This window comes from Hemitrygon akajei, chromosome 5 (genome assembly GCF_048418815.1).
Source record: "Hemitrygon akajei chromosome 5, sHemAka1.3, whole genome shotgun sequence".
Classification (NCBI taxonomy): Eukaryota; Metazoa; Chordata; class Chondrichthyes; order Myliobatiformes; family Dasyatidae; genus Hemitrygon; species Hemitrygon akajei.
Window position 1 is genome coordinate 110,770,457 of NC_133128.1, and position 24,634 is coordinate 110,795,090.

Below are 24,634 nucleotides of genomic sequence, written 5' to 3' on the forward strand. Positions count from 1 at the left end.
ACACATTGATGGAGGTAGAGCAGTAGATGTAGTGCATATGGATTTCAGCAAGGCATTTGATAAGGTACCCCATGCAAGGCTTATTGAGAAAGTAAGGAGTCATGGGATCCAAGGGGACATTGCTTTGTGGATCCTGAACTGGCTTGCCCACAGAAGGCAAAGAGTGGTTGGAGATGCGTCATATTCTACATGGAGGTCGATGACCAGTGGTGTACCTCAGGGATCTGTTCTGGGACCCCTACTCTTTGTGATTTTTATAAATGACCTGGATGAGGAAGTGGAGGGATGGGTTAGTAAATTTGCTGATGACAAAGGTTGGGGGTGTTGTGGATAGTGTGGAGGACTGTCAGAGGTGACAACGGGACATTGATAGGATGCAAAACTGGGCTGAGAAGTGGCCGATGGAGTTCAACCCAGATAAGGGCTTGGAGCGATATGGCCCAGGTGCAGGTCAGTGGGACTAGGCAGTAAAATAGTTCAGCACAACCAAGAAGGGCCAAAGGGCCTATTTCTGTCCTGTAATGTTCTATGGTTCTATGGTAAGTGTGAGGTGGTTCTTTTTGGTAGGTCAAATATGATGGCAGTATACAGTATTAATGGTAAGACTCTTGGCAGTGTGGAGGATCAGAGGGATCTTGGGGTCCAAGTCCAAAGGATACTCAAAGCTGCTACGCAGGTTGAGTCTGTGGTTAAGAAAGCATGCGGTGCAGTGGCCTTCATCAGTTGTGGGATTGAGTTTAGGAGTCGAGAGGTAATGTTGCAGCTATATAGGACCCTGGTCAGTCCCCACTTGGAGTACTGTGCTCAGTTCTAGTCGTCTCACTATCGGAAGGATGTGGAAACCATAGAAAGGGTGCAGAGGAGATTTACAAGGATGTTGCCTGGATTGGGGAGCATGCCTTATGAGAATAGTTGAGTGAACTCGGCCTTTTCTCCTTGGAGTGACGGAGGATGAGAGGTGACCTGATAGAGGTGTACAAGATGATGAGAGGCATTGATCCTGTGGATAGTCAGAGGCTTTTTCTCAGGGCTGAAATGGCTAGCACGAGAGGGAACAGTTTTAAGATTCCTGGAAGTAGGTACCAAGGTAATGTCAGGGGTAAGTTTTTTTTACGCAGAGAGTGGTGAGTGCGTAGAATGGGCTGCCGGCGACCATGGTGGAGATGGATATCGTAGGGTCTTTTAAGAGGCTTCTGGATAGGTACATGGAGCTTAGGAAAATAGAGGACTGTGGGTAACCCTAGGTAATTTCTAAGGTAGGGACATGTTCGGCACAGCTTTGTGGGCCGAAAGGCCTGTATAGTGCTGTGGGTTTTCTATGTTTCTATATTTCTATCAACCTCTGCTTTAAATATATCTAATGACTTGGTGTCAGAGGCAGAAAGGCTAGATTGTGGCAATTAGCAAGTGCTTCCCAAATGTAAGAAATCACTCTTTTCTCCTTCTGCAGAATCTGGCTGCTCAGAAAGCTTACAACAACCTGGATGTCAGTGTGAAGGAGGTGCTGGAGCAGAGGTGGCATTGCTTCGAGAACGTTCTCAAGTGCTATGCACACGAGACCCTGGAAGTCATCATTGAACGCCTGGTCAAACATGAGGTATGAAGCAAACAAACCCAGTGACCGATGCCCTGCCTCTGATTCCAGCTGAATTGCAGACGTCTCAGCTGCTTATGGATACAGCGGAGTGGAATCTTTCCCAGGAGCTCAGGGCGTTTATTTTTAGGATAATGGTTGAGCTAAAAACAGCAGAGATGTTGTCCTTTGGCACCGTGAGATCAGTTTGTTGAAAGAACCTCTGATTAGATCTGCTCCTTGGCTCTCTACCCAGAACACTGAGCTTTTACAACATAGAACACTACAGCACAGTACAGGCCCTTTTGCCCAGAACCTTTAAACCTACTGTATCATCAGTCTAACCCGTCCCTCCTATATAGCCCTCCATTTTGTTCGATCATCCATGTGCCTCACCAAGAATTTCTTAAATGTCTTTAATGTATCTGCCTCTACCGTCCACTTCCCATTCCCTCAATAACACGTCTATTCATGTGCTCCTTCCTCAATAACAGGTCTGTTCACCTCCTCCTCCCTCAATAACACGCCTGTTCACGTCCTCCTTCCTCAATAACATGCCCGTTCACTACCTACTCCCTCAATAACACCTCTGTTCACCTCCTCCTCCCTCAATAATATGCCTGTTCACATCCTCTTCCCTCAATAATGTGTCTGTTCACCTCCGCCTCCACTTCGAGGTTAACCAGAGGAATAACATCCTATATTCTACCTGGGCCATCTTCAGCCCTGTGAAATGAATACTGAACGTTTAAATGCGTTCCATGCAGTCACCACTCTCTTTGTAAAAATCGTACCCCTGACATTCCCTCTGTACTTTCCTCCTTGAAATGATGTCCCCTTGATTTCGATATTTCTGTCCTGGGAATAAAATCTCTGTCCATCCATTCGGTCAATACCTCTTGTCATCTTGTATGCCTCTATTAAGCCATCTCTCATCCTCCTTCACTCCAAAGAGAAACGCCTTAGCGCGGTCAACTGATCCTGAACAGACATGCTCGCCTACCCAGACAGCGTTCTGGTAAACCTCCTCCGCACCTGCTCTAAAGCTTCCGCAGTCTTCCTATAATGAGCCCTAATCCATCTTAGAACCCTTCCTATAATTTTGATCTCATGGTATGGCAGCCAATCACCACACATTTAGATCCCCTATAGATAATGAGTTAATGGCGAGGTAGTCTCTTCCTTCCCAACAGCATTGTTTGAGGGAGAGGTACATGCTGAAGGACACTATGACCTGAAATTGACGTTTCAGATTGATATAGACTTAGCTTTTGAAAACTCTCGCTGCTTTTGCTTCCTTTGATCTTTCACATCGATCCAGCCTGGATCTCCCAGTGGCAATTTAATTCCACTTCCCATTCCCTCCGTCACATCCTCCTCCACTTCAAAGTTAACTACAGGAACAACATTTCATATTCCACCTGTGCCATCTCCAACCTGGTGAAATGAATGCGGAATTTTCAAACTTCCACTAGCCACTTCCCCTCCATCTCTTTTTCCTTCTCCATTTCCTCGCTCTTCCTTATGCACTGGCCCACATCACGATCGTTCTTTCCCCTCCCACGGGTGCCCCCTGCCTTCCTTTCCAGTCCTGGTGAAAGGTCTCAGCCTGAAACCTTGACCATTTATTTCCCTCCATAGATGCTGCCTCCTCTTAGAGGACCACGATCTTGTCACAGGCTTTGGAGAGTTGCATGTCTCATTGACCCGGAGAGCTGTGTTGTCTGGAGTCAGGGCCTTGTGCTTTGGCTCTTGGTGGGGTCACCCATGTCAAAGGGTAGAGGCCAGACTGAGTGGTCCACCAGTCCTCCAGGTTCAGGGGTTTAACTCAGGGCTAACACCCTGACTAGTCAACAAACAATTGTTATGGAAACAGCAATGAAGAATCCTTCTGTAGACACAGAGATGGAGGACCTTCGTTGTGCCATAAATGTGTAATGGGCAGTAAGTATAGATGCTGCCTGACCTGTTGAGTTCCTCCTGCACACTGCGTGTTTTCTCTTTTCCCCCTTGGCATTTTTATCATGTATTTGTGGTTTACAGTCTCTATCCCATTCGTTAACTACCACTCTCATAAAAAGTAAACAAGAGATTCTGCAGATGCTGGAAATCCAGAGCAACACACACAAAATGTGGGAGGAACTCATCGTTTGTGCTGGAAGGGATTACGGAAGGGAAGAGTTGACATTTCAAGCTGAGACCTTTTATCAGGACTGGAAAGGAAGGGGAAAGATGCCAGCATAAGGAGATGGGGGGAGGTGAAGGTGAAGGAGTACAAGCTGACAGGTGATGGGGGGAAGTGGGTGGATGGGGGAAAAACTAAAAAACTTACCTCCGACATACCCCCTACACTGTCCTCCAATCACTTTAAAATTATGCCCTTCATATTAGCTATTTCCACCTTGGGTCTCTCGCTGTGCATTTGATCCATGCCTCTTATCATCTTGTACACATCAAATCATCCCTCATCTTCCTTTGGTGCAAAGAGAAAAGCCTGGCTCACTCAATCTAAGCTCATAAAACATGCTTTCCAATCCAGACAGCATCCTGGAAAATCTTCTCTATACTCACTCTATAGTTCCTCATCCTTCCTAATCTTAACTTTTCCTTTTACTCCTTGTAACAGAGGCTCCTCATCCTTGGAATCATTTCTGTTGCCTCCGTCACTGGGTGAGAAATTGGAGTCAGGGCCACAACCAGTTTTTAAAGAGGTCTCAGAGGCTTTGTACAGATGAACCTTCTCTTGGTCTTCCCACCTTATGTCTCTTCCTCAGGTCCATCGGTTGGTATTAGTGGATGAGGAGGACGTGGTGCACGGGATTGTCTCACTGTCCGACATGCTCCAAGCATTGGTCCTCTCTCCAGCAGGTATAAACGCTCTTTCCTCCTGAACACTCAGAGTCTCCTCTCTTCCATATCATTCTAAAGTGATCAGGTAGGTAGTGGGCTGCCTGTCAGGCAGGCTTGATCTAGACTGCACTAGAGTGAAAGGAAGGACTCAGCTCTGATCTTCAGCAGGCCCAACATACAATGTAGTCCGTATCCATACCTGCCCTCCTGGCTACAGGATGCACAGACTTGTAAAATGTAAGGATTCGCACTACATTTTATTTTGACCTGATGGCCGATTGCATAGATTATGAGGTTGTTTTCACTTGTCCTTTGCTTTGGGCATGTTGCTTGGGGTTAGATCTACACACCTTGGCTTGAAGCCTTGTTAGCCAATGGTGGTGGAGTGAGGGGTGGTGTTTGATTGGAAGGTGCTCCTAGAGGGTTAAAAAAGCTTGGAGGCAGGGCCTTCAGCCCATCAAGTCTGTGCTGACCACCAACCATCCATTTACACTAATCTTACACTAATCCCATTTCATTCTCTTTGCATACCCACTAACTCCTACCCCCCAGATTCTGCTGCTCAGCTACAAACTGGGGACAATTTCCAGTCACCAATAAACCTTCCATCTTTGGGTTGTGGGCAGAAAGGGGTGTACCTGCAAATAGGCAGATAGATACTTTATTGATCCCAAAGGAAGTTACAGAGTCACAGTAGATTACAAGTGCACAGATATATAAATATTACAAGAGAAGTAGAAAGAATAAAAAATAAGTGACCTCAACCAGTCTAACAGGAGAGGTTCATCACTTCCCCAGCGATAGGTTGACTCATTATAGAGCCTAATGGCCAAGGGTAAGAATTGCCTCTTATGGCGTACTTTGGAGCAGCGCAGTTGTCTTAGTCTATTACTAAAAGTGCTCCTCTGTTCAGTCAAGGTGGCGTGCAAAGGGTGAGAAATATTGTCCAGAATTGCCAGGATTTTCCATAGGGTCCTTTGTTCTACGTAAGCTTCTAGTGTGTCCAGTTTCACTCCTATAAGAGAGTCAACCTTTCTAATCAGTTTATTGAGCCTGTTGGCATCACCCATGTTGATGCCATTGCCCCAGCACACCACCACATAGAAGATTGTACTGGTGACAACAGACTGGTAGAACATGTGAAGGAGAGGCCTGCATACTCCAAAGGACCTCAGTCTCCTCAGGGTGACTCTGGCCCTTTTTCGTACACAGCCTCTGTGTTGGTGATCCACTCAAGTCTGTCATCCAGGTGCACCCCAGGTACTTGTAGGTCCTCACACATCCACGTCCTCATCATCAATAGTAACAGGGAGCAGTGCAGGCTTAGTCTTCCTAAAGTCCATCACCATCTCCTTTGTCTTACTGATGCTGAGCGTCAGATGATTCAGCGCAACAAAGTCCTCCACCAGGGCCCTGTATTCATCCTCCTGTCCTCCCTTTATACACCCAACTATTGCTGAGTCAGCAGAGAATTTCTGTAGATGACATGACCTTTATAAGCTTCATGCTTAGTAACAAACACAAAATGCTGGAGGAGCTCAGCAGGTCAGGCAGCATTCATCAAGAGGAATAAACAGGGCTGAAGCTCCTCATAAGGACTGTTTATTCCTCTCCATGGATTCTGCCCAACCTGCTGAGTTCCTCCAGCATTTTTGTATGTTACTCTGGATTTCCAGCATTTCCAGAATCTCTTGTGTTTAAATTCCATGCTTGACCTGATATGCTCCAACATCCTATTTTTGCCAACTTTTGTTTCAACATGTTGTTCATCCACATTTAGGGATCAAGGTGCTAAAATGGCAAGGTAATTGGAATTGTAACTGCAATGACAATAAATTGATTTATTATTGTCACATGTACTGAGCTTGACTTGCATACTGTTCATACAGATAAAGTGCTTTGAGGTAGAACAAGATACAATGATAACGGAATGTGGAGTAGTATCACAGCTACAGAGAAAGTACAGTACGGCCTGGCAATAAGATGCAAACCATCTTTTCACACTAGGGGGCCCATTCAATGGAGTAAAACTGTTCTTGAGCCTACGTTCCAGGCTTTTGTACCTTCTGCCCATGGGGAGAGGGGAGAAGAGAGAATGTTCTAGGCGGGTTGTGACTTTGATTACGTTGGCTGTTTCACTAAGTCAGCATGAAGTGTTCTTCAAACATAAAATAGTACAGCACAGTACAGGCCCATGATCTTGTGCCGAGCTTTTAACCCACTCTAAGGTTAATCTAACCCTCCATTTTGCCCACATAGCCCTCCATTTTTCCACACAACTGTAGACAGAGTCCGTGGAGAGGACTACATTGCAACTAGTGCATAGTGGTAATTCGACCTGGGATCTAACAACGGAGCAACATCAAGCCATAGATGCTGGCTTCTGCCTGTCTTCATTGTAATTTCCATGCATGGCAGCTGACTTGATTGGTAGTCCCTAACTGTGAGCATGCTCCCAGCATTTTGTTTATGTCAGCGCATGATCCTAACTGTTGTAAAGGCATAAATCATCTACTTAATGGTTTGGCATGAATTGGACGAACTTACTGGGGAATGCAAATTGTCAAACTAATGTATTTGGGTTTAACAGAAACTGAAGGAGCAGAGGGATTGGCTCTGCACTGAATGTCTCATGGACAATGTTCATGAAGTAGAGGCTGATCATAGGTATCATCAACATAGTTAGAGTCACACAGCGCAGAAACAGGCCTTTCTGCCCTTATGGTCTGTGTTAGCCATTGATTAGCCACTTACAATAATTTTCAAGATTCAAGACTGTTTATTGTCGTTCTTCAATCTGCAAGAGTAAAGGAGAAGGAAATGATTGTTACTCCAGATCTGATGCAGCATTAAAACACAATAAATACAAAAAACACAATTAAAAAACCAAAAAGGACAATAAATATAAATATAAAATGATTCCTATAAAACAGAATGTGCAAGTAACTGTTATATACAAGGAATGATTGTATAGACATGAAGTAACATTGCATGATGATATAACGGAGGTAGGGGTGGTGTAGTGGGTTCATGGGTGGAGGTGTTGATCAGCCTGAGGACTTGGGGGAAGTCACTGTTTTTGACTCTAGTGGTCCTGGCGTAGACTCTTCCCTCAAAAGATTGGGGCAGTCTATAAGCAGAGTTGGTAACATCTTTCATGATATCGCTGGCTTTTTTCCCAGCACTTTTCTGTATGCACTAATCACATATTATTTTACATTCTCCCCACATTCCCATCAGCTTTCCCAGAATTCACCACTTATCTACAGACTGGTGGTCAGTTATCCCACCAAATTGTGGGCTTTTGATGTGACCTCTATAAGGATGAAACCTGGCAGAAAACTATTATTCAAAGTTCAAAGTCAATTTATTGTCAAAGTAAATCCGAAAGGCTTCTACAGTTATATTAAAAGCAAGAGGATAGTGAGGGATAAAATTGGTCCCTTAGAGAATCAGGGTGGTCAGCTATGTGTGGAGCCGAGGGAGATGGGAGAGATTTTGAACGATTTCTTCTCTTCGGTATTCACTAAGGAGAAGGATATTGAATGGTGTAAGGTGTGGGAAACAAGTAAGGAAGTTATGGAACCTATGACAATTAAAGAGGTGGAAGTACTGGCGCTTTTAAGAAATTTAAAAGTGGATAAATCTCCGGGTCCTGACCGGATATTCCCCAGGACCTTGAGGGAAGTTTGTGTAGAGATAGCAGGAGCTCTGACGGAGATCTTTCAGATGTCATTAGAAACGGGGATTATGCCGGAGGATTGGCGTATTGCTCATGTGGTTCCATTGTTTAAAAAGGGTTCTAGAAGTAAGCCTGGCAATTATAGACCTGTCAGTTTGACATCAGTGGTGGGTAAATTAATGGAAAGTATTCTTAGAGATAGTATTTATAATTATCTGGATAGACAGGATCTGATTAGGAGTAGCCAGCATGGATTTGTGCGTGGAAGGTCATGTTTGACAAACCTTATTGAATTTTTTGAAGTAGTTACGAGGAATGTTGACGAGGGTAAGGCAGTGGATGTAGTCTATATGGACTTCAGCAAGGCCTTTGACAAAGTTCCACATGGAAGGTTAGTTAAGAAGGTTCAGTCGTTAGGTATTAATGCTGGAGTAATAAAATGGATTCAACAGTGGCTAGATGGGAGATGCCAGAGAGAAGTGGTGGATAATTGTTTATCGGGATGGAGGCCGGTGACTAGCGGGGTGCCTCAGGGATCTGTTTTGGGCCCGATGTTGTTTGTAATATACATAAATGATCTGGATGATGGGGTGGTAAATTGGATTAGTAAGTATGCTGATGATACTAAGGTAGGAGGTGTTGTGGATAATGAGGTGGGTTTTCAAAGCTTGCAGGGAGATTTATGCCGGTTAGAAGAATGGGCTGAACGTTGGCAGATGGAGTTTAATGCGGAGAAGTGTGAGGTTCTACATTTTGGCAGGAATAATCCAAATAGAACATACAGGGTAAATGGTAGGGCATTGAGGAATGCAGTGGAACAGAGAGATCTAGGAATAACAGTGCATAGTTCCCTGAAGGTGGAGTCTCATGTAGATAGGGTGGTGAAGAAGGCTTTTGGAACGCTGGCCTTTATAAATCAGAGCATTGAGTACAGAAGTTGGGATGTAATGTTAAAATTGTACAAGGCATTGGTAAGGCCAAATTTGGAATATTGTGTACAGTTCTGGTCACCGAATTATAGGAAAGATATCAATAAATTAGAGAGAGTGCAGAGACGATTTACTAGGATGTTACCTGGGTTTCAGCACTTAAGTTACAGAGAAAGGTTGAACAAGTTAGGTCTCTATTCATTGGAGCGTAGAAGGTTGAGGGGGGATTTGATCGAGGTATTTAAAATGTTGAGAGGGATAGATAGAGTTGACGTGAATAGGCTGTTTCCATTGAGAGTAGGGGAGATTCAAACGAGAGGACATGATTTGAGAGTTAGGGGGCAAAAGTTTAAGGGAAACACGAGGAGGTATTTCTTTACTCAGAGAGTGATAGCTGTGTGGAATGAGCTTCCTGTAGAAGTAGTAGAGGCCAGTTCAGTTGTGTCATTTAAGGTAAAATTGGATAGGTATATGGACAGGAAAGGAGTGGAGGGTTATGGGCTGAGTGTGGGTAGGTGGGACTAGGTGAGATTAAGAGTTCGGCACGGACTAGGAGGGCCGGAATGGCCTGTTTCCGTGCTGTGATTGTTATATGGTTATATGGTTATATGTACATGTCACCATATTCTACCCTGAGATTCATTCTCTTGCAGGCATTCACAGAAAAATAAAGAAATACAATAGAATCAATGAAAACAGAGACTGACAAACAACCAATGGGTAAAAGAAGACAAAGTGTGTGAATAAAAATTAAAACAATAAACAAACAAATAAATGAACAGATAGATAAATGGATAGATAGATCGATAAATAAACTAAATGAGAACATGAATTCTCAAGTCCTTGAAAGTGAGTCCATACATATTGGGGAATAAAATCCAAACCTATTCAACTTTTCCCTATAACTCAGGTCCTCACGTCTGGCAAAATCCTTGTAAATTTTCTCTGTACTCTTTCAATCTTATTTACACCTTTCCTTTAGATAGGTGACCAAAAATGCACACAATTCTCCAAATTGGTCCTCACTAACATCTTATACAACTTTAATATAACATCCCCATTCCTGTACTCAATATTTTCATTTATGAAGGCCAACGTGACTAAAACTTTCTTTACGACACTATCTACCCATGATGCCACTTTCAATGAATTATAGATCTGTATTCCCAGACCCATTGTTCTACCGCACTCCTCCGTGTCAGTCCTACCCTGGTTTGTCCTCCCAGAGTGCAACACCTTGTATTTGTCTACATTTTCTCAACCTATTTTTTTCCAGCTGTTCCAGAACACACTTGAAGTGTGTTCCTTGAAGTCCACTACACCCTCAATCATGGTGTCATCAGCAAATTTGCTGATCCAGTTTACCACATTAGCATTCACATCATTGATACAGATGACAAACAACAATGGACCCAGCACCAGTCACAGTCTTCCGGAGAGACAGGCAACCTACTACCACTTCCCACAAAACCAATGTCCAAACCAATTTACTACCTCATCCAGAATGCCACGCAAATGAATCTCCTTGACCAACCTCCTATACAGGATCTTTTCAAAGGCCTTGCTAAAGTCCACATAGACACCATCCATTGCTTTGCCTACATCAACTTTCCCAGTAACTTCCTAGAAAAATTCTATAAGATTGAAACATAGAAACATAGAAAGCCTACAGCACAGTACTGGCTCTTTGGCCTACAAAGTAGTGTTGAACATGTCCTTACCTTAGAAATTACCTAGGCTTACCCATAGCCCTCTATTTTTCTAAGCTCCATGTACCTATCCAGGAGTCTCTTAAAAGACCCTATCGTATCCACCTCCACCACCTGCAGCCTATTCCATGCACGCACCACTCTCTGTGTAAAAAACTTACCCCGACATCTCCTCTGTACCTACTTCCAAGCTCCTTAAAACTGTGCCTTCTCATGCTAGCCATTTCAGCCCTGGGAAAAAGCCTCTGACTATCCACATGATCAATGCCTCTTATACACCTCTATCAGGTCACCCCTCATCCTCCAGCACTCCAAGGAAAAAAGGCCAATTTCACTCAACCTATTCTCATAAGGCATGCTCCCTAATCCAGGCAACATCCTTGTAAATCTCCTCTGCACCCTTTCTATGGTTTCCACATCCTTCCTGTAGTGAGGCGACCAGAACTGAGCACAGTACTCCGTGGGGTCTGACCAGGGTCCTATATAGCTGCAACATTACCTCTCAGCTCCTAAATTCAATTCCACGATTGATGAAGGCCAATGCACCTTCTTAACCACACAGTCAACTGTGCATCAGCTTTGAGTGTCCTATGGACTCGGATCCCAAGGTTCCTCTGATCTCCACACTGCCAAGAGTCTTGGCATTAATACTATATTCTACCATCATATTTGACCTACCAAAATATTTGACCTACACTTACCTAGGCTGAGCTCCATCTGCCACTTCCCAGCCCAGTTTTGCATCCTATCAATGTCCTGCTGTAGCCTCTGATAGCCCTTCACACTATCCACAACACCCCCAACCATTGTGTCATCAGCAACTCATCCCTCCACTTCCTCATCCAGGTCATTTATAAAAATCACAAAGAGAAGGGGTCCCAGAACAGATCCCTGAGGTACACCACTGGTCACTGACCTCCACACAGAATATGGCCCTTCTACAACCACTCTTTCCTTCTGTGGGCAAGCCAGTTCTGGATCCACAAAGAAATGTCCCCTTGGATCCCATGTCTCCTTACTTTCTCAATAAGCCTTGCATGGGGTACCTTATCAAATGCCTTGCTGAAATCCATATACACTACATCTACTGCTCTACCTTCATCAATGTGTTTAGTCAGATCTTCAAAAAATTCAATCAGGCTTGTAAGGCACGACCTGCCTTTGACAAAGCCATGCTGACCATTCCTAATCATAATATGCCTCTCCAAATGTTCATAAATCCTACCTCTCAGGATCTTCTCCATCAACTTACCAATCACTGAAGTAAGACACACTGGTCTATAATTTACTGGGCTGTCTCTACTCCCTTTCTTGAATAAGGGAACAACATCCACAACCCTCCAATCCTTTGGAACCTCTCCCATCCCCACTGATGATGCAAAGATTATTGCCAGAAGCTCAGCAATTTCCTTCCTGGTTAGACATGATCTACCGCACACAAAGACATGTTGACTATCCCAAATCAGTCCTTGTCTATCCAAATACTTATATATCTGGTCCCTTGGAATACCTCCAGAAACTTTCCCACAACTGAAGTCAGACTCATTGGCCTAAATTTTCCTGGATTATGTTTAGAACCTTTCTTAAACAATGGAACAACTTTAGCTATCCTCCAATCCTAACGAGGCTAAGGATGTTTTATATCTCTCTGCTAGGACCCCTGCAATTTCTGCACTAGCCTCACACAGGGCCTGAGGGAAGACATTATCAGCTCCTTGATGATGTGAAATTTTGCAGGAGCAGTACAGTGCAAATCCATACTCTAAATTATGAAAAATAAGTAAATGGTGCAAATAAAAGGAATGGTAAGATAGATTCCATAAATCTGATGGAAGGGAAGAAGCTGTTCCTGCTCACAGTCATGAGTAAAACATACAGGCTCCACGCAGGCAACTCTGGATGTGAGGATTGATCCTGGTTCTCAGGAGACATGAGGCAAACAAAGGCTCTTTCTGTGGCTCCGCATTGCCCTTCCCACGGATAGACTCACAATCCGGATCGGCTGTCAAACCACAGTGACAGGAGAACATTTCAGCTGGGGAGTGGGGGGAGGTGACCTTTGAGCTCAAAGTAAGCAGTGAGCCATTGAATAGTTCAGGATGGACTAGATGGGCCGAAGCGGCTGCTTTTGTGCTCTATGACTCTATGACTCCCTCAGATGTATAACTTAATTCATTTCTCTTCCATTTATTTCTACAGATCCCAAGGGCCAGTTCCTGCATTCTACCTGAGATCAGTACACTTTTCAGGAGCACGCAGATCATGTGTTGATGGGATGTAAATGGATATCGGAGAAGGAACACTCCTAGCAGGAACAGCTTCCTGACAAATGCCAACCTTTCTGTGATCTTCACGGGAAAGGGTTTCCAACAGTGACAGTCTTGGGGTTTAATGCCCTGTTTTAAGCTTGCTCTTTAAGGCTATATTCCTGTTTATACTACTTCCGCAGCACTTTTGGGTTAAAGATGGAGATAACAGGAGAAGGAAGTTAAGTTGATGCACAATAAGAATGAGGTTCACCACAAACAAAATGCAATTATGATTGTCGTTTAATTCTTACTTTGCACTTTATTTGAAGCACAGATTTAGATAGGAGTTGTATGCTGATTTTACAGGTTGCTTCACAGTGTGGTGTGGTGTGCAGTGAAACTAATTAGCTCAACCTCATGGGTAACAATCAGACATGTGCTGTTAAATTGATAGTTTGAAATTTTGGAAGATTAGCGCTAAACATAAAAACACCTATTTCTACCAGGGTGTATCGAAGGCCTGTGAAATCCCTGTCCTGAGTCACGGCTGTCTCTCTATGCAGGAAGCTCTCAGACATAGATTCAATGAAAGAAAGATTGCCTTTATTTGTCACATAGACATCAAAATATCAAAATATGCAGTGAAATGCATCATTTGTGACAATGACCAACACAGACCGAAGATGTGCTGGGTACAGACTACAGGTCTCACCATGCTTCCAGTGCCAACATAGCAAGTGCAAACCCATATGTCTTTGGACTGTGGAAGGAAACGGGAGCGCCTGGGGTAAACCCATACAGTGAAGGCAAGAAGGTACCAACCCCTTACAGACAACGACAGGAACTGAACTCCGATTGGTGATTGTTATTGCTGTAAAACATTGCGCTAAATGCTATGCTACCATACCGCCCTGCCAATAGGGGATTGATTACCTATTTCAGGATGAGGGGATCTTGGAGGTGCTGGTGTTCTCTAGCCACCGTTATTATCATCCTTTTGGGTGGTAGGAGTTAAAGATCTGAGAGGTATAAATGGTTGGTGGTGTCAGAAACCCCTGGTACCTAAACCAGACCTCAATGTTTTTGCAGAATAAAGTTCAAAGTAAATTTATTATCAAGGTACAAATATGTCACCATATGCTACCTTGAAATTCATTTTCTTGCAGGCATTCACAGGCAAATAAAGCATACAATGACATTTATGGAAAAGTATAAATAGCAAGGACTAAACGCAACCAATGTGCAAAATAAGACAAATTGTGCAAAAAAAAGTGAAAAATAAATAAATAATACTGAGAACATGAGTTGTGGAGTCCTTGAAAGTGAGTCCATAGATTGTTGAATCAGTTCAGTGTTGAGGTGAGTTCAGCTCTCCACACTGTTTCAGAAGCCTGAAGGGTAATAACTGTTCATGAACCTGGTGGTGTGGAACCTAAGGCTTCTGTACCTCCTTCTTGAGAGATGAGAGCATGGTCTGGCTGGTGGTGGTCCTTGAGGATAGATTCTGCTTTTTTGTGGTAGCACTCCTTGTAAATGTGCTCAATGTGAACAAAAACTGATCATGGAAATAGCCGGGATTCCCTTCATTTATTTGGGCCAATATGCCACATAACTGGGGCAGGGAACTTGCCAAACATTTTCTAAGTCGTGTCACAATTGCACGCCTGTCGTGTGGCCGTTAGACACACACCATGCTTAGAGCGAACAGTTTTTAAGAGGAGTCAGTTTGTGCATTTGTGTTCAAAAAGCAGTGACCTTAGTCACTGATAATTGGCAAGAAATAAGCAACAAGTCAACTCAGAGCTGTTTCACTCAGTGTGGTTTCAAACATTCAGACTTGGAAATGCCAGAAACAGCTGAGAGTGCAGATGAAACAATGTCACTAATTGAGCAAGTTAGGATCTACAAAAAATTTGAAGGGATCGACAATCATCTTGAATGTTACCTTTGGGTCCAGTCTACACGAGCAGGCATGGACTGGCGGGCCAGTTGTGGGAATATTGTGCTCAGCCCCATGTTTCGTGGCTGTAGTGGAGAATATGGGCTTGGAGAGGCTTGGGAATTCACCCAGCAGTCGAGTAAACTCACATGCGGTGGTGCATATGCTTGACAGAGTCATTGTGGGGAACTAACTGGCGGAACAGGGTAACGACCCAGTCCTTGACATTCACAAGCCAGCAGTTCTTAAGATCAACTATCAGTCCTTGGGCACGCAGGAAATCTGTGCTGAGCAGATGTCTAACTACTTCAGCCGGATGAAGTTCCACGTGTAACATCACCCACTGAAGCAGAGCATCACCCATCCTGTCCCATAGGTCTGAATCTTGCTGCCATTAGTGGCCTCCAGTGAGGTTTCATTGCTGTGTCACACAGGAAGTGTAGCCCTGAAAGGGTGTCCATTATAAACAGTAGACGACCCAGGCAGCTGGATTCACAGACCTCAGATGTCCCAATGCACTGGCACTGTTGAAGCTGCAAGGTGGTTGACACTTCCTGCTGTTCATAGCAAAGAAAGCACGGTAAAAACGCAGACCCAGTGTCGTCCGGAAGGGTCTCAGCATTAGTCAGTAGACTCTTTCACGTACTTATGTTGGAGGCCTTGCTGACTGTGAAAGGAGGAGGAATTATGCACCGTTACCTGGCTGAATGTCAGCCATTTTAGCAAGCTCTTTTACGGGTGTATGAGTGAGGGCTATGCAAACTTGATCAGGCATTTGCTGCATAAAGATTTCTTTAAAAATAAAATGATGGCAATTTCCCAGGGTAGACAGCATGTGGTCCATTAGCTCCGATGGCTTAGCATCACCGAGGCCAGGCACGGAGAGCAACTGTTTGGCGTGTTCAGACCCTGAAAGTCCAAAAGTCCGTAAGAAGTGAGTTTTTAGTGATCAAATTTATTGTGTCCAGGCGGGTGTTCTAGTAGACTCACCACTCTCACAGCCGTGGAGTTGCTGAGTGACGCTACCACATAGAAATATTTGGTGTTGTGGGCAGTGATTTCTCACAAGGAGAAATGGGCCCTGGCTTGTACAAACTAAGCAACAGCATTTGTTCCCAAAATTCTGGCAGTTTCAAAATAACTGTAGGCCGACATGTTCAATTTCTCTGGAATTGTCCTGGAGCATCAGGGTTACCAAAGTAGGTGTTCGCAAATAAAATAATGTGAGGCATTTTATATTTAAGAAAGATCGTGACAACTCATTTATTGTACTCCAAAACCTGAACACAAAAAGCACAGTAACAGAACTTTATGTAATAGTTGTCAGACCTGCCTCTTAAAGAATACCCTACCTCAATGTCAGTAGTTGTGAATTATGTACATTTCCCCCCAATTCCATTACCCTACAACAGAACTGGAATCAGAATCAGGTTTTTTATCACCGAAATATGCCATGAAATTTGTTGTTTTGTGGTAGTGTGATACATAAAAATTACTAAAAGTTACAATAAGAATTGGAAAAAAATACATCGTACAAAATAAAGCAAAAAGATTCAGAAATCTAATGGCGGAGAGGGAGAAGCTGTTCCTTAGACATTGAGTGTCTCTCTTCAGACTCCTGTCCCTCCTCCCTGATGGTAGCAATGAGAAGAGGGCAAGTCCTGGATGGTTATTGATGGACGCTGCCTTCTTAAGGCATCGCCTTTTGAAGATGTCCTTGATGGTGGGGAGGCTATTCCCCATGGTGCAGTTGGCTGAGCTTGCAACTTCCTGCGGTTTTTCTGAACTTGTGCAGTGGCTCCTCCATACCGGACAGTGATGCAACCAGTTAGAATGCTCCCCACGGTATTTCAGTAACAACTTAGTGAAGTTGTTGGTGACATACCAAATCTCCTCAAACTTGAAGGAACTATAGACAATGTCCATCTGTAGAAATTTGATATGAAGTGCAGTGCAGGCAGACAATAAGGCCATAAGGAGGTAGACTGTCAGGTCAAGACCTAACAGAGAAAGAACCATGTAACAATCTGATAACAGTGGGGTAGAAGCTGTCCTTGTGCTTGGAGGTATGTGCTGTCAGGCTTTTGTATTTTGCCTGATAGAAGAGGGAAGGAGTGAGAATTTGGAGTGGGTGGGGTCTTTGATTATGATGCATGCTTTCCTGGGGCATCAACAGGCATACTCAAAGACATAGTGGGCAGATTGACCTGTTTCTATGCTATGAGACACCAGGAAAAGCCTCTGTGTGTAGTTATAATTAAGTTACACCTTTCCTGCCACGGCCCAACTTGATGATAGAATGGAAGATGCAAGGATATAATGCTGACACTTTATAAGACATTGCACAGACCTAGAGTACAGCGAGCAGCTTTGAGCCCCTTATCTGAGGAAGGATGTGTTGACATTAGAGAGGGTCTGGAGCAGGTTCACAATAATGATTCTGGGAATGAAAGGGTTAATCTATGAAGAGCATTTCATGGCTCCGAGTCTGTTCTCGCTGAAGTTTAGAAGAATGAGTGGTGATTTCTTTGAAACCCAACACATATTGAAAGGCCCAGACAGAATGGACGTGGAGAGGATGTTTCCTATAGTGGGAAGTGTAAGACTAGATGGCACAGCCTCAAAATATAAGGACATCCTTTAGAACAGAGATGAGGAGGAATTTCTTAAGCCAGAGGGTGGTGAATTTGTGGAATTTATTGCCACATACATTTGAAGAGTCATAGAAAAATACAGCACAGAAAAATTCAGCCCATTTACTCCATGCCAAACCATTTAAACTACCTACCACAACCAGTACCTTCCAGCTGCTACCATCTGGGAAATGGTACCGCAGCATAAAAGCCAGGACCAACAGGCTCCGGGACAGCTTCTTCCGCCAGGCCATCAGACTGATTAACTCACGCTGATACAACTGTATTTCTAAGTTATACTGACTGTCCTGTTCTACATACTATTTATTACAAATCACTATAAATTGCACATTGCACACTTAGACGGAGATGTAACATAAAGATTTTTACTCTTCATGTGAGGATATAAGAAAGAAAGTCAATTCAATTCAATACTCACGTTGATCTGTATCTCCATACCCCTACCATCCATGTAGGGGTATGTACCCAAACTTCTCTTAAATGTTGAAATTGAGCTTGAATGCACCACTGGCAGCTCAGTCCACACTCTCCCAACTCCAAGTGGAGTCATGATGTTTTTTTAGCCAGTTTTCTTGTTTTTATGAGGCTGAGTTGCTACCAGGATGCTACCAGCACAGACGGAAAGTGTGCAAGGGAGGCGGCTGGATTTGAACTCGGGAACCTTCGCTCCAAAGTCCTGTGCTGATGCCACTACACCACCAGCAGGCTTCAGATTGAAGAAATTCCCCCTTAAACATTTCACCTTTCATCCTTAACCCATGACCTCTAGTTACAGTCCCACCCAACCTAAGTGGAGAAAGCCTGTTTTCATTTACCCTATCTATACCCCTCAAAATTTTGTAAACCATTATCAAATACGTTCCAAGGAATAAAATCCTAACCTATTCAACCTTTACCTATAACTCAGGTCCTTGCGTCCCAGCAACATCCTTGTAAATTTTATTTGCGCACTTTCAATCTTACTTACATCTTTCCTGTAGGTGAGTGACCAAAACCGCACATAACATTCCTCACCAATGTCTTCAGAATAGTATCCCATCTCCCGATCTCAATGCATTGATCTTGACCAATGTGCCAAAAGCTTTCTTTACAACCCTATCTACCTGTGATGCCATTTTTAATGAATTATGGATCAGATCCCTTGTTCTACCACACTCCTCACTGCCTTACCGTTCACTATGTTAGACCTACTCTGGTTGGTCTTACTGAAGTGCAACCCCTCACAATTGTCTGCATTAAATCCCATCTGCCATTTTTCAGCCTATTTTTCCGGCTGAGGTAGATCCCACTGCTAGTCTTCCTCGCTGTCCACTACACCCCCAATCTTGGTGTCATCCATAAATTTCCTACTCCAGTTAACCACATTATCATTCAGATTGTTGAAGACAAGCAACAATGGATGAGTACCAATCCCTGTGGCACACCACTAGTCGCAGGTCTCCAGTCAGAGAGACAACATCTACAATTACTCTCTGGCTTCTTCCACGAAGACAATGTTTAATCCAATTTACCACCTCATTTTCAACACCAAGTGACTGAACCTCCTTGACCAACTTCCCATGCATTACTTTGCTAAAGGATTTTAGGTATATTTAAACTATACTTATATTTAATTATACCCAATTATGTACTTTGGGTATATTTACAGTGGAGTTTGATAGGTCAATAGACTTTTGATTAATAAAAGCCTCAAAGCTTACGGGACAATGCAGGAGATGGTGTTGATGGGGATAATACATCATTCAGAATGGAATGGTGGATCAGTCTCGATGGGCCAAATGGCCTAATTCTGCTCCTCTGTCTTATGCTCAGGATGCTGTGCTAGCCTGTTAACCTACTCTAACCTTTCCCTCCCCCATATCTCTCCATTTCTCCTTCATCCATATGCCTATCTGAGATTCTCATAGATGTCCCTAATCTACCTCCACCATTGGTAGCACATTTCATGCACACACCACTCTCTGTGTAAGCACCTAACTCTGACATCCCCCTTAACTTTCTTTCAATCACCTTAATATTACACCCCGTCATATTTGCAGTATTAGCTCTGAGAAAACACCTCTGGCTGTCCACTCTGTCAATGCCTCTTATCATCTTGTACAACTCTATCTAGTTATCCCCCTTCCTCCTTCTCTCCAAAGAGAAAAGCCTCACCTATCAACCTATCTACATTAAACCCTAATCCAAGCATCATCCTGGTAAATCTCCCCTGCTCCCTCTCTTAAGCTTCCAGATCCTTTCTATAATGAGGCACCAGAAATGAATGCAATCAAAGAATGCAAATAAGATGTAACAGCTACAGAGCAAGTGCTGTGCAGGTAAACAATAAGATACTTGCTTACTTACTGCCCGTCACACCGCTGCCGTTTGGGCAGCAATGAAAGTCCACCATCTCTGTTTGTCCTTGGCCATACCAGATTTGGTCTTGGTGTCAGTGGTGATCAGGGCTTCCTTCATCCTCTTGGCTTTCATTACTGTCAGCCATTCAAGTCCCGGGTGGAGGCTCAGGAATACCGTTGCACTCATATGTAGAAGGATTCTTCATTGTTGATTCCATAACAGTTTTGTTTGACCGGTCAGGGACATTAGCCCTGAGCTGAACCTCTGAACCTGGAGGACTGGTGGACCACTCTTCACCTGACCTCTACCCTTTGACCTGTTTGGCATGAGTGACCCTACCAAGAGGCAAAGCATAAAGCCCCGACTCCAGCCAACGTAGCTCGCTGGGTCATTGAGGCCCACGATCCTCCTAACATTGACAAGGTTGTGGTTCTCTTGTAGGAGACAATAAGGTGCAAGACTGTGATGTCAAGAGTCCATCTGACCACACTAGGGAACCATTCAATATTCTTATAACAGCAGGGCAGAAGCCACCCTGGAGCCTGGTGGTATGTGCTTTCAGGCTTTTTTTTAAGCTACTGCCCGATGAGAGAGAAGAGAGAATGTCTGGAATGGGTGGGGTCTTTGATTATGTCAGCATCAAATGCAAACAAGTGTGACTAGCATAAATCTCGGTCAACATGAAGGAGTTGGGCCAATGGGCCTCTTTCTATGCTGTCTAGCTCTATGAATCTAAATAGCTAGACCAGTTTTTACAGGGCACTCAATTATTCTAATTTTTCTCTTACCCAATACTGTCCAATAATTGTCTATCAAGAAGAGAGATCCTATTTTGCTGTAATAAAGCTGTATTTAATTTCTGATAATTTATCTTTCCACATAAAATCATTTTGGAAAATCCACAGATCACAATATAGGATCAGCTAAAATATAGGTAAAGCAAAGAAAGGCAAAAATAAAACATTTCAGATGCTGAAAATCCCAGATAAAAACAAATTAAATGCTCAGCAGGTCAGGCAGTATCTGTGCAGTTACCAGACTGTCATCAGAGTTGGAAAAAATAAGTAATAAAACAGCACTACCTACCACCCCACCAGCACTCCTGTCCAGCACAAACTTCTCAGTAATTTCAACCATCTCCAACAGGATCCCACCATCAAGCACATCTTTCCCTCCCTCCCACTTGCTGCTTTCCACAGGGACCACTTCCTACGCAACTCCCTTGTCCAGTCGTCCCTCCCCACTGATCTCCCTCCTGGCACTTATCCTTGCAAGTGGAACAGCTGCTACACCTGCCCCTACACCTCCTCCCTCACTACCATTCAGGGCCTTAAACAGTCCTTCCAGGTGAGGTGATACTTCACTTGTCAATCTGTTGGGGTCATATGCTGTGTTCGGTGCTCCCGGAGTAGCCTCCTGTATATCGGTGGGACACAATGTGGATTGGGAGACTGCTTCACTGAGCACCTACGCTCTGCCCGTCAGAAAAACTAAGATCTCCCAGTGACCACCCATTTCAATTCTACTTCCCATTCCCATTCCAATATATCAATCCATGGCCTCCTATACTGCTGTGATGAGGCCACACTCAGGTTATATTCCGTCCGTGTAGCCTCCAACCTGATGGAATGAATGTCAATTTCTCAAACTTCCGGTAATGCCCCTCCCTTCACCATTCCCCATTCCCATTTCCCTCTCTCACTTTATATTCTTACCCGCCCATCACCCCATTTGATGCTCCTCCCTCTTCCCTTTCTTCCATGGCCTTCTGTCCTCACCTATCAGGTTCTTCCTTCTCTAGCCCTTTATCTCTTTCACCAATCGACTTCCCAGTTCTTTACTTCACCCCTCCCCCTCTTCCTCTCCCGGTTTCACCTATCCCCTACTGCCTTGTATTTCTTCCTCCCTTCACCCCCCCACCTTCTTACTCTGACTTCGCATCTTCTTTCTCCAGTCTTGAAGAAGGGTCTCGGCCTGAAATGTTGACTATCTATTCATTTCCATAGATGCTGCCTGACCTGCTGAGTTCCTCCAGCATTTTGTGTGTGTTGCTTGGATTTTCAGCATCTGCAGATTTTCTCTTGTTTGCACTAAAACAACATTTAGGTTGAGGAGGAGGAGTGGAGGAGAGGATAGAGGAGGATTAACAAACAGATTAGAGAACATGACTTGTGAGGAAAGGTTGAGTGAGCTTGGGCTTTTCTCTTTGGAATGAAGCAGGATGAGAGCTGACTAAATAGAGGTGTATAAGATTACAAGAGGCACAGATAGTGTGTTCAGCCTGGGTCTTTCTCCCTGGCAGTACAGACTAATACCACAGAGCCTCCTTCTAAGGTGAAAGGAGGAAAGTTTAGGGGAGATGTCAGAGGTAGGTGGTGGCCTCTATGTTTTGTAACTCCAAATCATAAAAATTAATTGAAAGGAAAGTAAGACAGGCAGGAGATAGCTCATGTACATTGGTTTTTACTTTAAGCGAGGTGTGCATGTATCACAGGGTGGTGTGATGACGTATGCCATTTACGTACTTTTACAGATAGCCCAAACTGTATTATGTAACCAATCAAGGCTGTTTAATCAAACTATATATTTACAATATCACTCAACTATTACTGAACTATTAAATACACAACACTCCTCCCTGTTTAGCTCGAAACTCCAACTCAGTATAGAATGCAACTCAACTATATACACAATATGCTATATAATACAACTACTTATAGGCACCCACAGCATAGTGAACTTTAAATTGTCCGATTCAGGGCTAAAGATTTAATCGCTGTGCAGGAATTCTTGCTATTGACAAGGGAGGTCACTCTGCTCTGCAGGTGAGACGTGGCAGTGAAAGCAGTCCCAGGTTCTGGGGCCTCCTTCGTGTTGGTTCTGGGAGTTGACTCTGGGACTGCAGGAAATAATTCTGACAGCTCTCGACAACTTACTTCCCTTCTTTTTCTTTGGCTAGTTCTAATATTCTAAACCTCTCTTAAATGTTGCAATCAAACCCGCATCGACCACTTCCACTTGCAGCTTGTTCCCCACTCACACCACTCTCTGAGTGAAGAAGTTCCCCTTAAATATTTCACCTTTCACCCTTAACCTACGACCTCAAATTGTAGCTTCACGCACCATCCGTGGAAAAAGCCTGCTTGCATCTACCCTCTCTATACCTTAATAATCTTGCATGCCTCTATCCAATCTCCCCTCATTCATCAAATCGTTCTGGGAATAAAGTCAGACTTTCCCTATAACTCGGTGCTCAAATCCCAGCAACATCCTTGTAAATGTTCTCTGTACTCCTTCAATTTTATTGAAATGTTTATTGCATGAACTTCAGGTGGGAGATGGAAACTGCTCGTAAAAGCCCAGGTGGATGAATGGAAGGTGAAAGAAACCTCTGGCTAAAGAAATTCCTCCTCATCTCTGCTCTGAAGGAACATCCTTGGTATTCTGAGGCTGTGCCCTCTGGTTCTAGACTCACCCACTGTAGGAAACTTCCTCTCCCATCCACATGACCTAGGCCCTTCAGTATTCAAAAGGTTTCAATGAGATTTCCCTCTCATTCTTCTAAACTCCAGTGACTAGAGGCCCAGAGACATCATGAAACATAGATGGGAGGGTTATGGTGCAGTGCAGGTTGATGGGACTAGCAGTTCAGCATGGACTGGATGGACAGAAGGGCCTGTTTTTGTGCTTTATGACTCAGTGACTGTGTCAGTGATTCTGATTGTCTACCTGCACTGCACTCTCTCTGAATGTTAGCACTATATTCTGCATTCTGTTCCCGCTCCTCTCCTGTATTAGCTCAGGACACTGATCGGAGAAATGATCTGTATGAGTGTCATGCAAAACAAGGACTTTCACTGAACTCCAGTACGGGTAACAATAATAAGCCAAATACCAATTAGACCATGGCCCACCCTTAACCACCTTGGTCCTAGATTCAGAACCAGGTTTACTATCACTGACAAATGTCATGAAATACGTTGCTTTTCAGCAGCAGTACAGTGCAATACATAACACTTACTATAAATTACAATAGGAAAGATGAAAAATAACTAAGTAGTGCTGAAGGAGAGCAAGTTAGTGTCCGCGGGTTCAGATGGCGGACAGGAAGAAGTGTGTGTCTTCAAACTCCTGTACCTTCTCCCGTTCAGTAGGAATGAGGAGAAAGCCTATCCTGGGTGGTGGGGGTCCTTCACGATGCACAATGTCCTTTTGAGGCATCGCCTTTTGAAGATGTCCTCGATAATGTCAAAATGAGGAATACAAGTCCTTGCTCACTGACAGTGGCCATGAAACTAGATAGGCCAGTAAAGAAGGCAAATTACATGTTTATATCATATGTATGCTGATATATGAACTTCTGCCATGGATGACATTGAGTATAAGTATCAGGAACTCATGTGCTGAACAGGTCGCCCAATTACAGGATGTCGAAGATTTAGAGAGTGTGCAAATTCAAAGTCAAATTAGGTTTATGATCAAAGTACATCCATGTCACCTTAGATTTTGCAGACATTTACAGGAAAATAAAGAAATACAAAAACAAAGACCACCAGACAGTCAATGCGCTTGATATCCAAGACAAATCTAGTGATGTTAACCCTGCCAATTGTAACGGACCCTGACCAAAAGCATCTTTCTGTGACAAGTATCTTGCAATTGCTGACCTTCTCCCCAGCATTTCCCATCCAATTGCAGACTGGCAGATA

General features: G+C 43.8%; 1 protein-coding gene across 4 annotated transcripts in view; it reads left to right on the forward strand.

Moving 5' to 3' along the window:
* The window catches only part of LOC140728049 (5'-AMP-activated protein kinase subunit gamma-1-like), a 60,103-nt gene extending 45,812 nt beyond the window's left edge, over positions 1-14,291 (forward strand). For 3 of the 4 annotated variants that reach the window (XM_073046182.1, XM_073046184.1, XM_073046181.1), the window contains 3 exons: positions 1,451-1,597; positions 4,348-4,441; positions 12,943-14,291. In XM_073046182.1, the coding sequence (XP_072902283.1) occupies positions 1,451-1,597; positions 4,348-4,441; positions 12,943-12,974 (273 nt within the window). In that variant the 3' untranslated portion in view covers positions 12,975-14,291. The remainder of the gene's footprint in view (positions 1-1,450; positions 1,598-4,347; positions 4,442-12,942) is intronic. The other variant, XM_073046183.1, reaches the window with a different exon arrangement.
* The last annotated feature ends 10,343 nt before the right edge of the window (positions 14,292-24,634 follow it).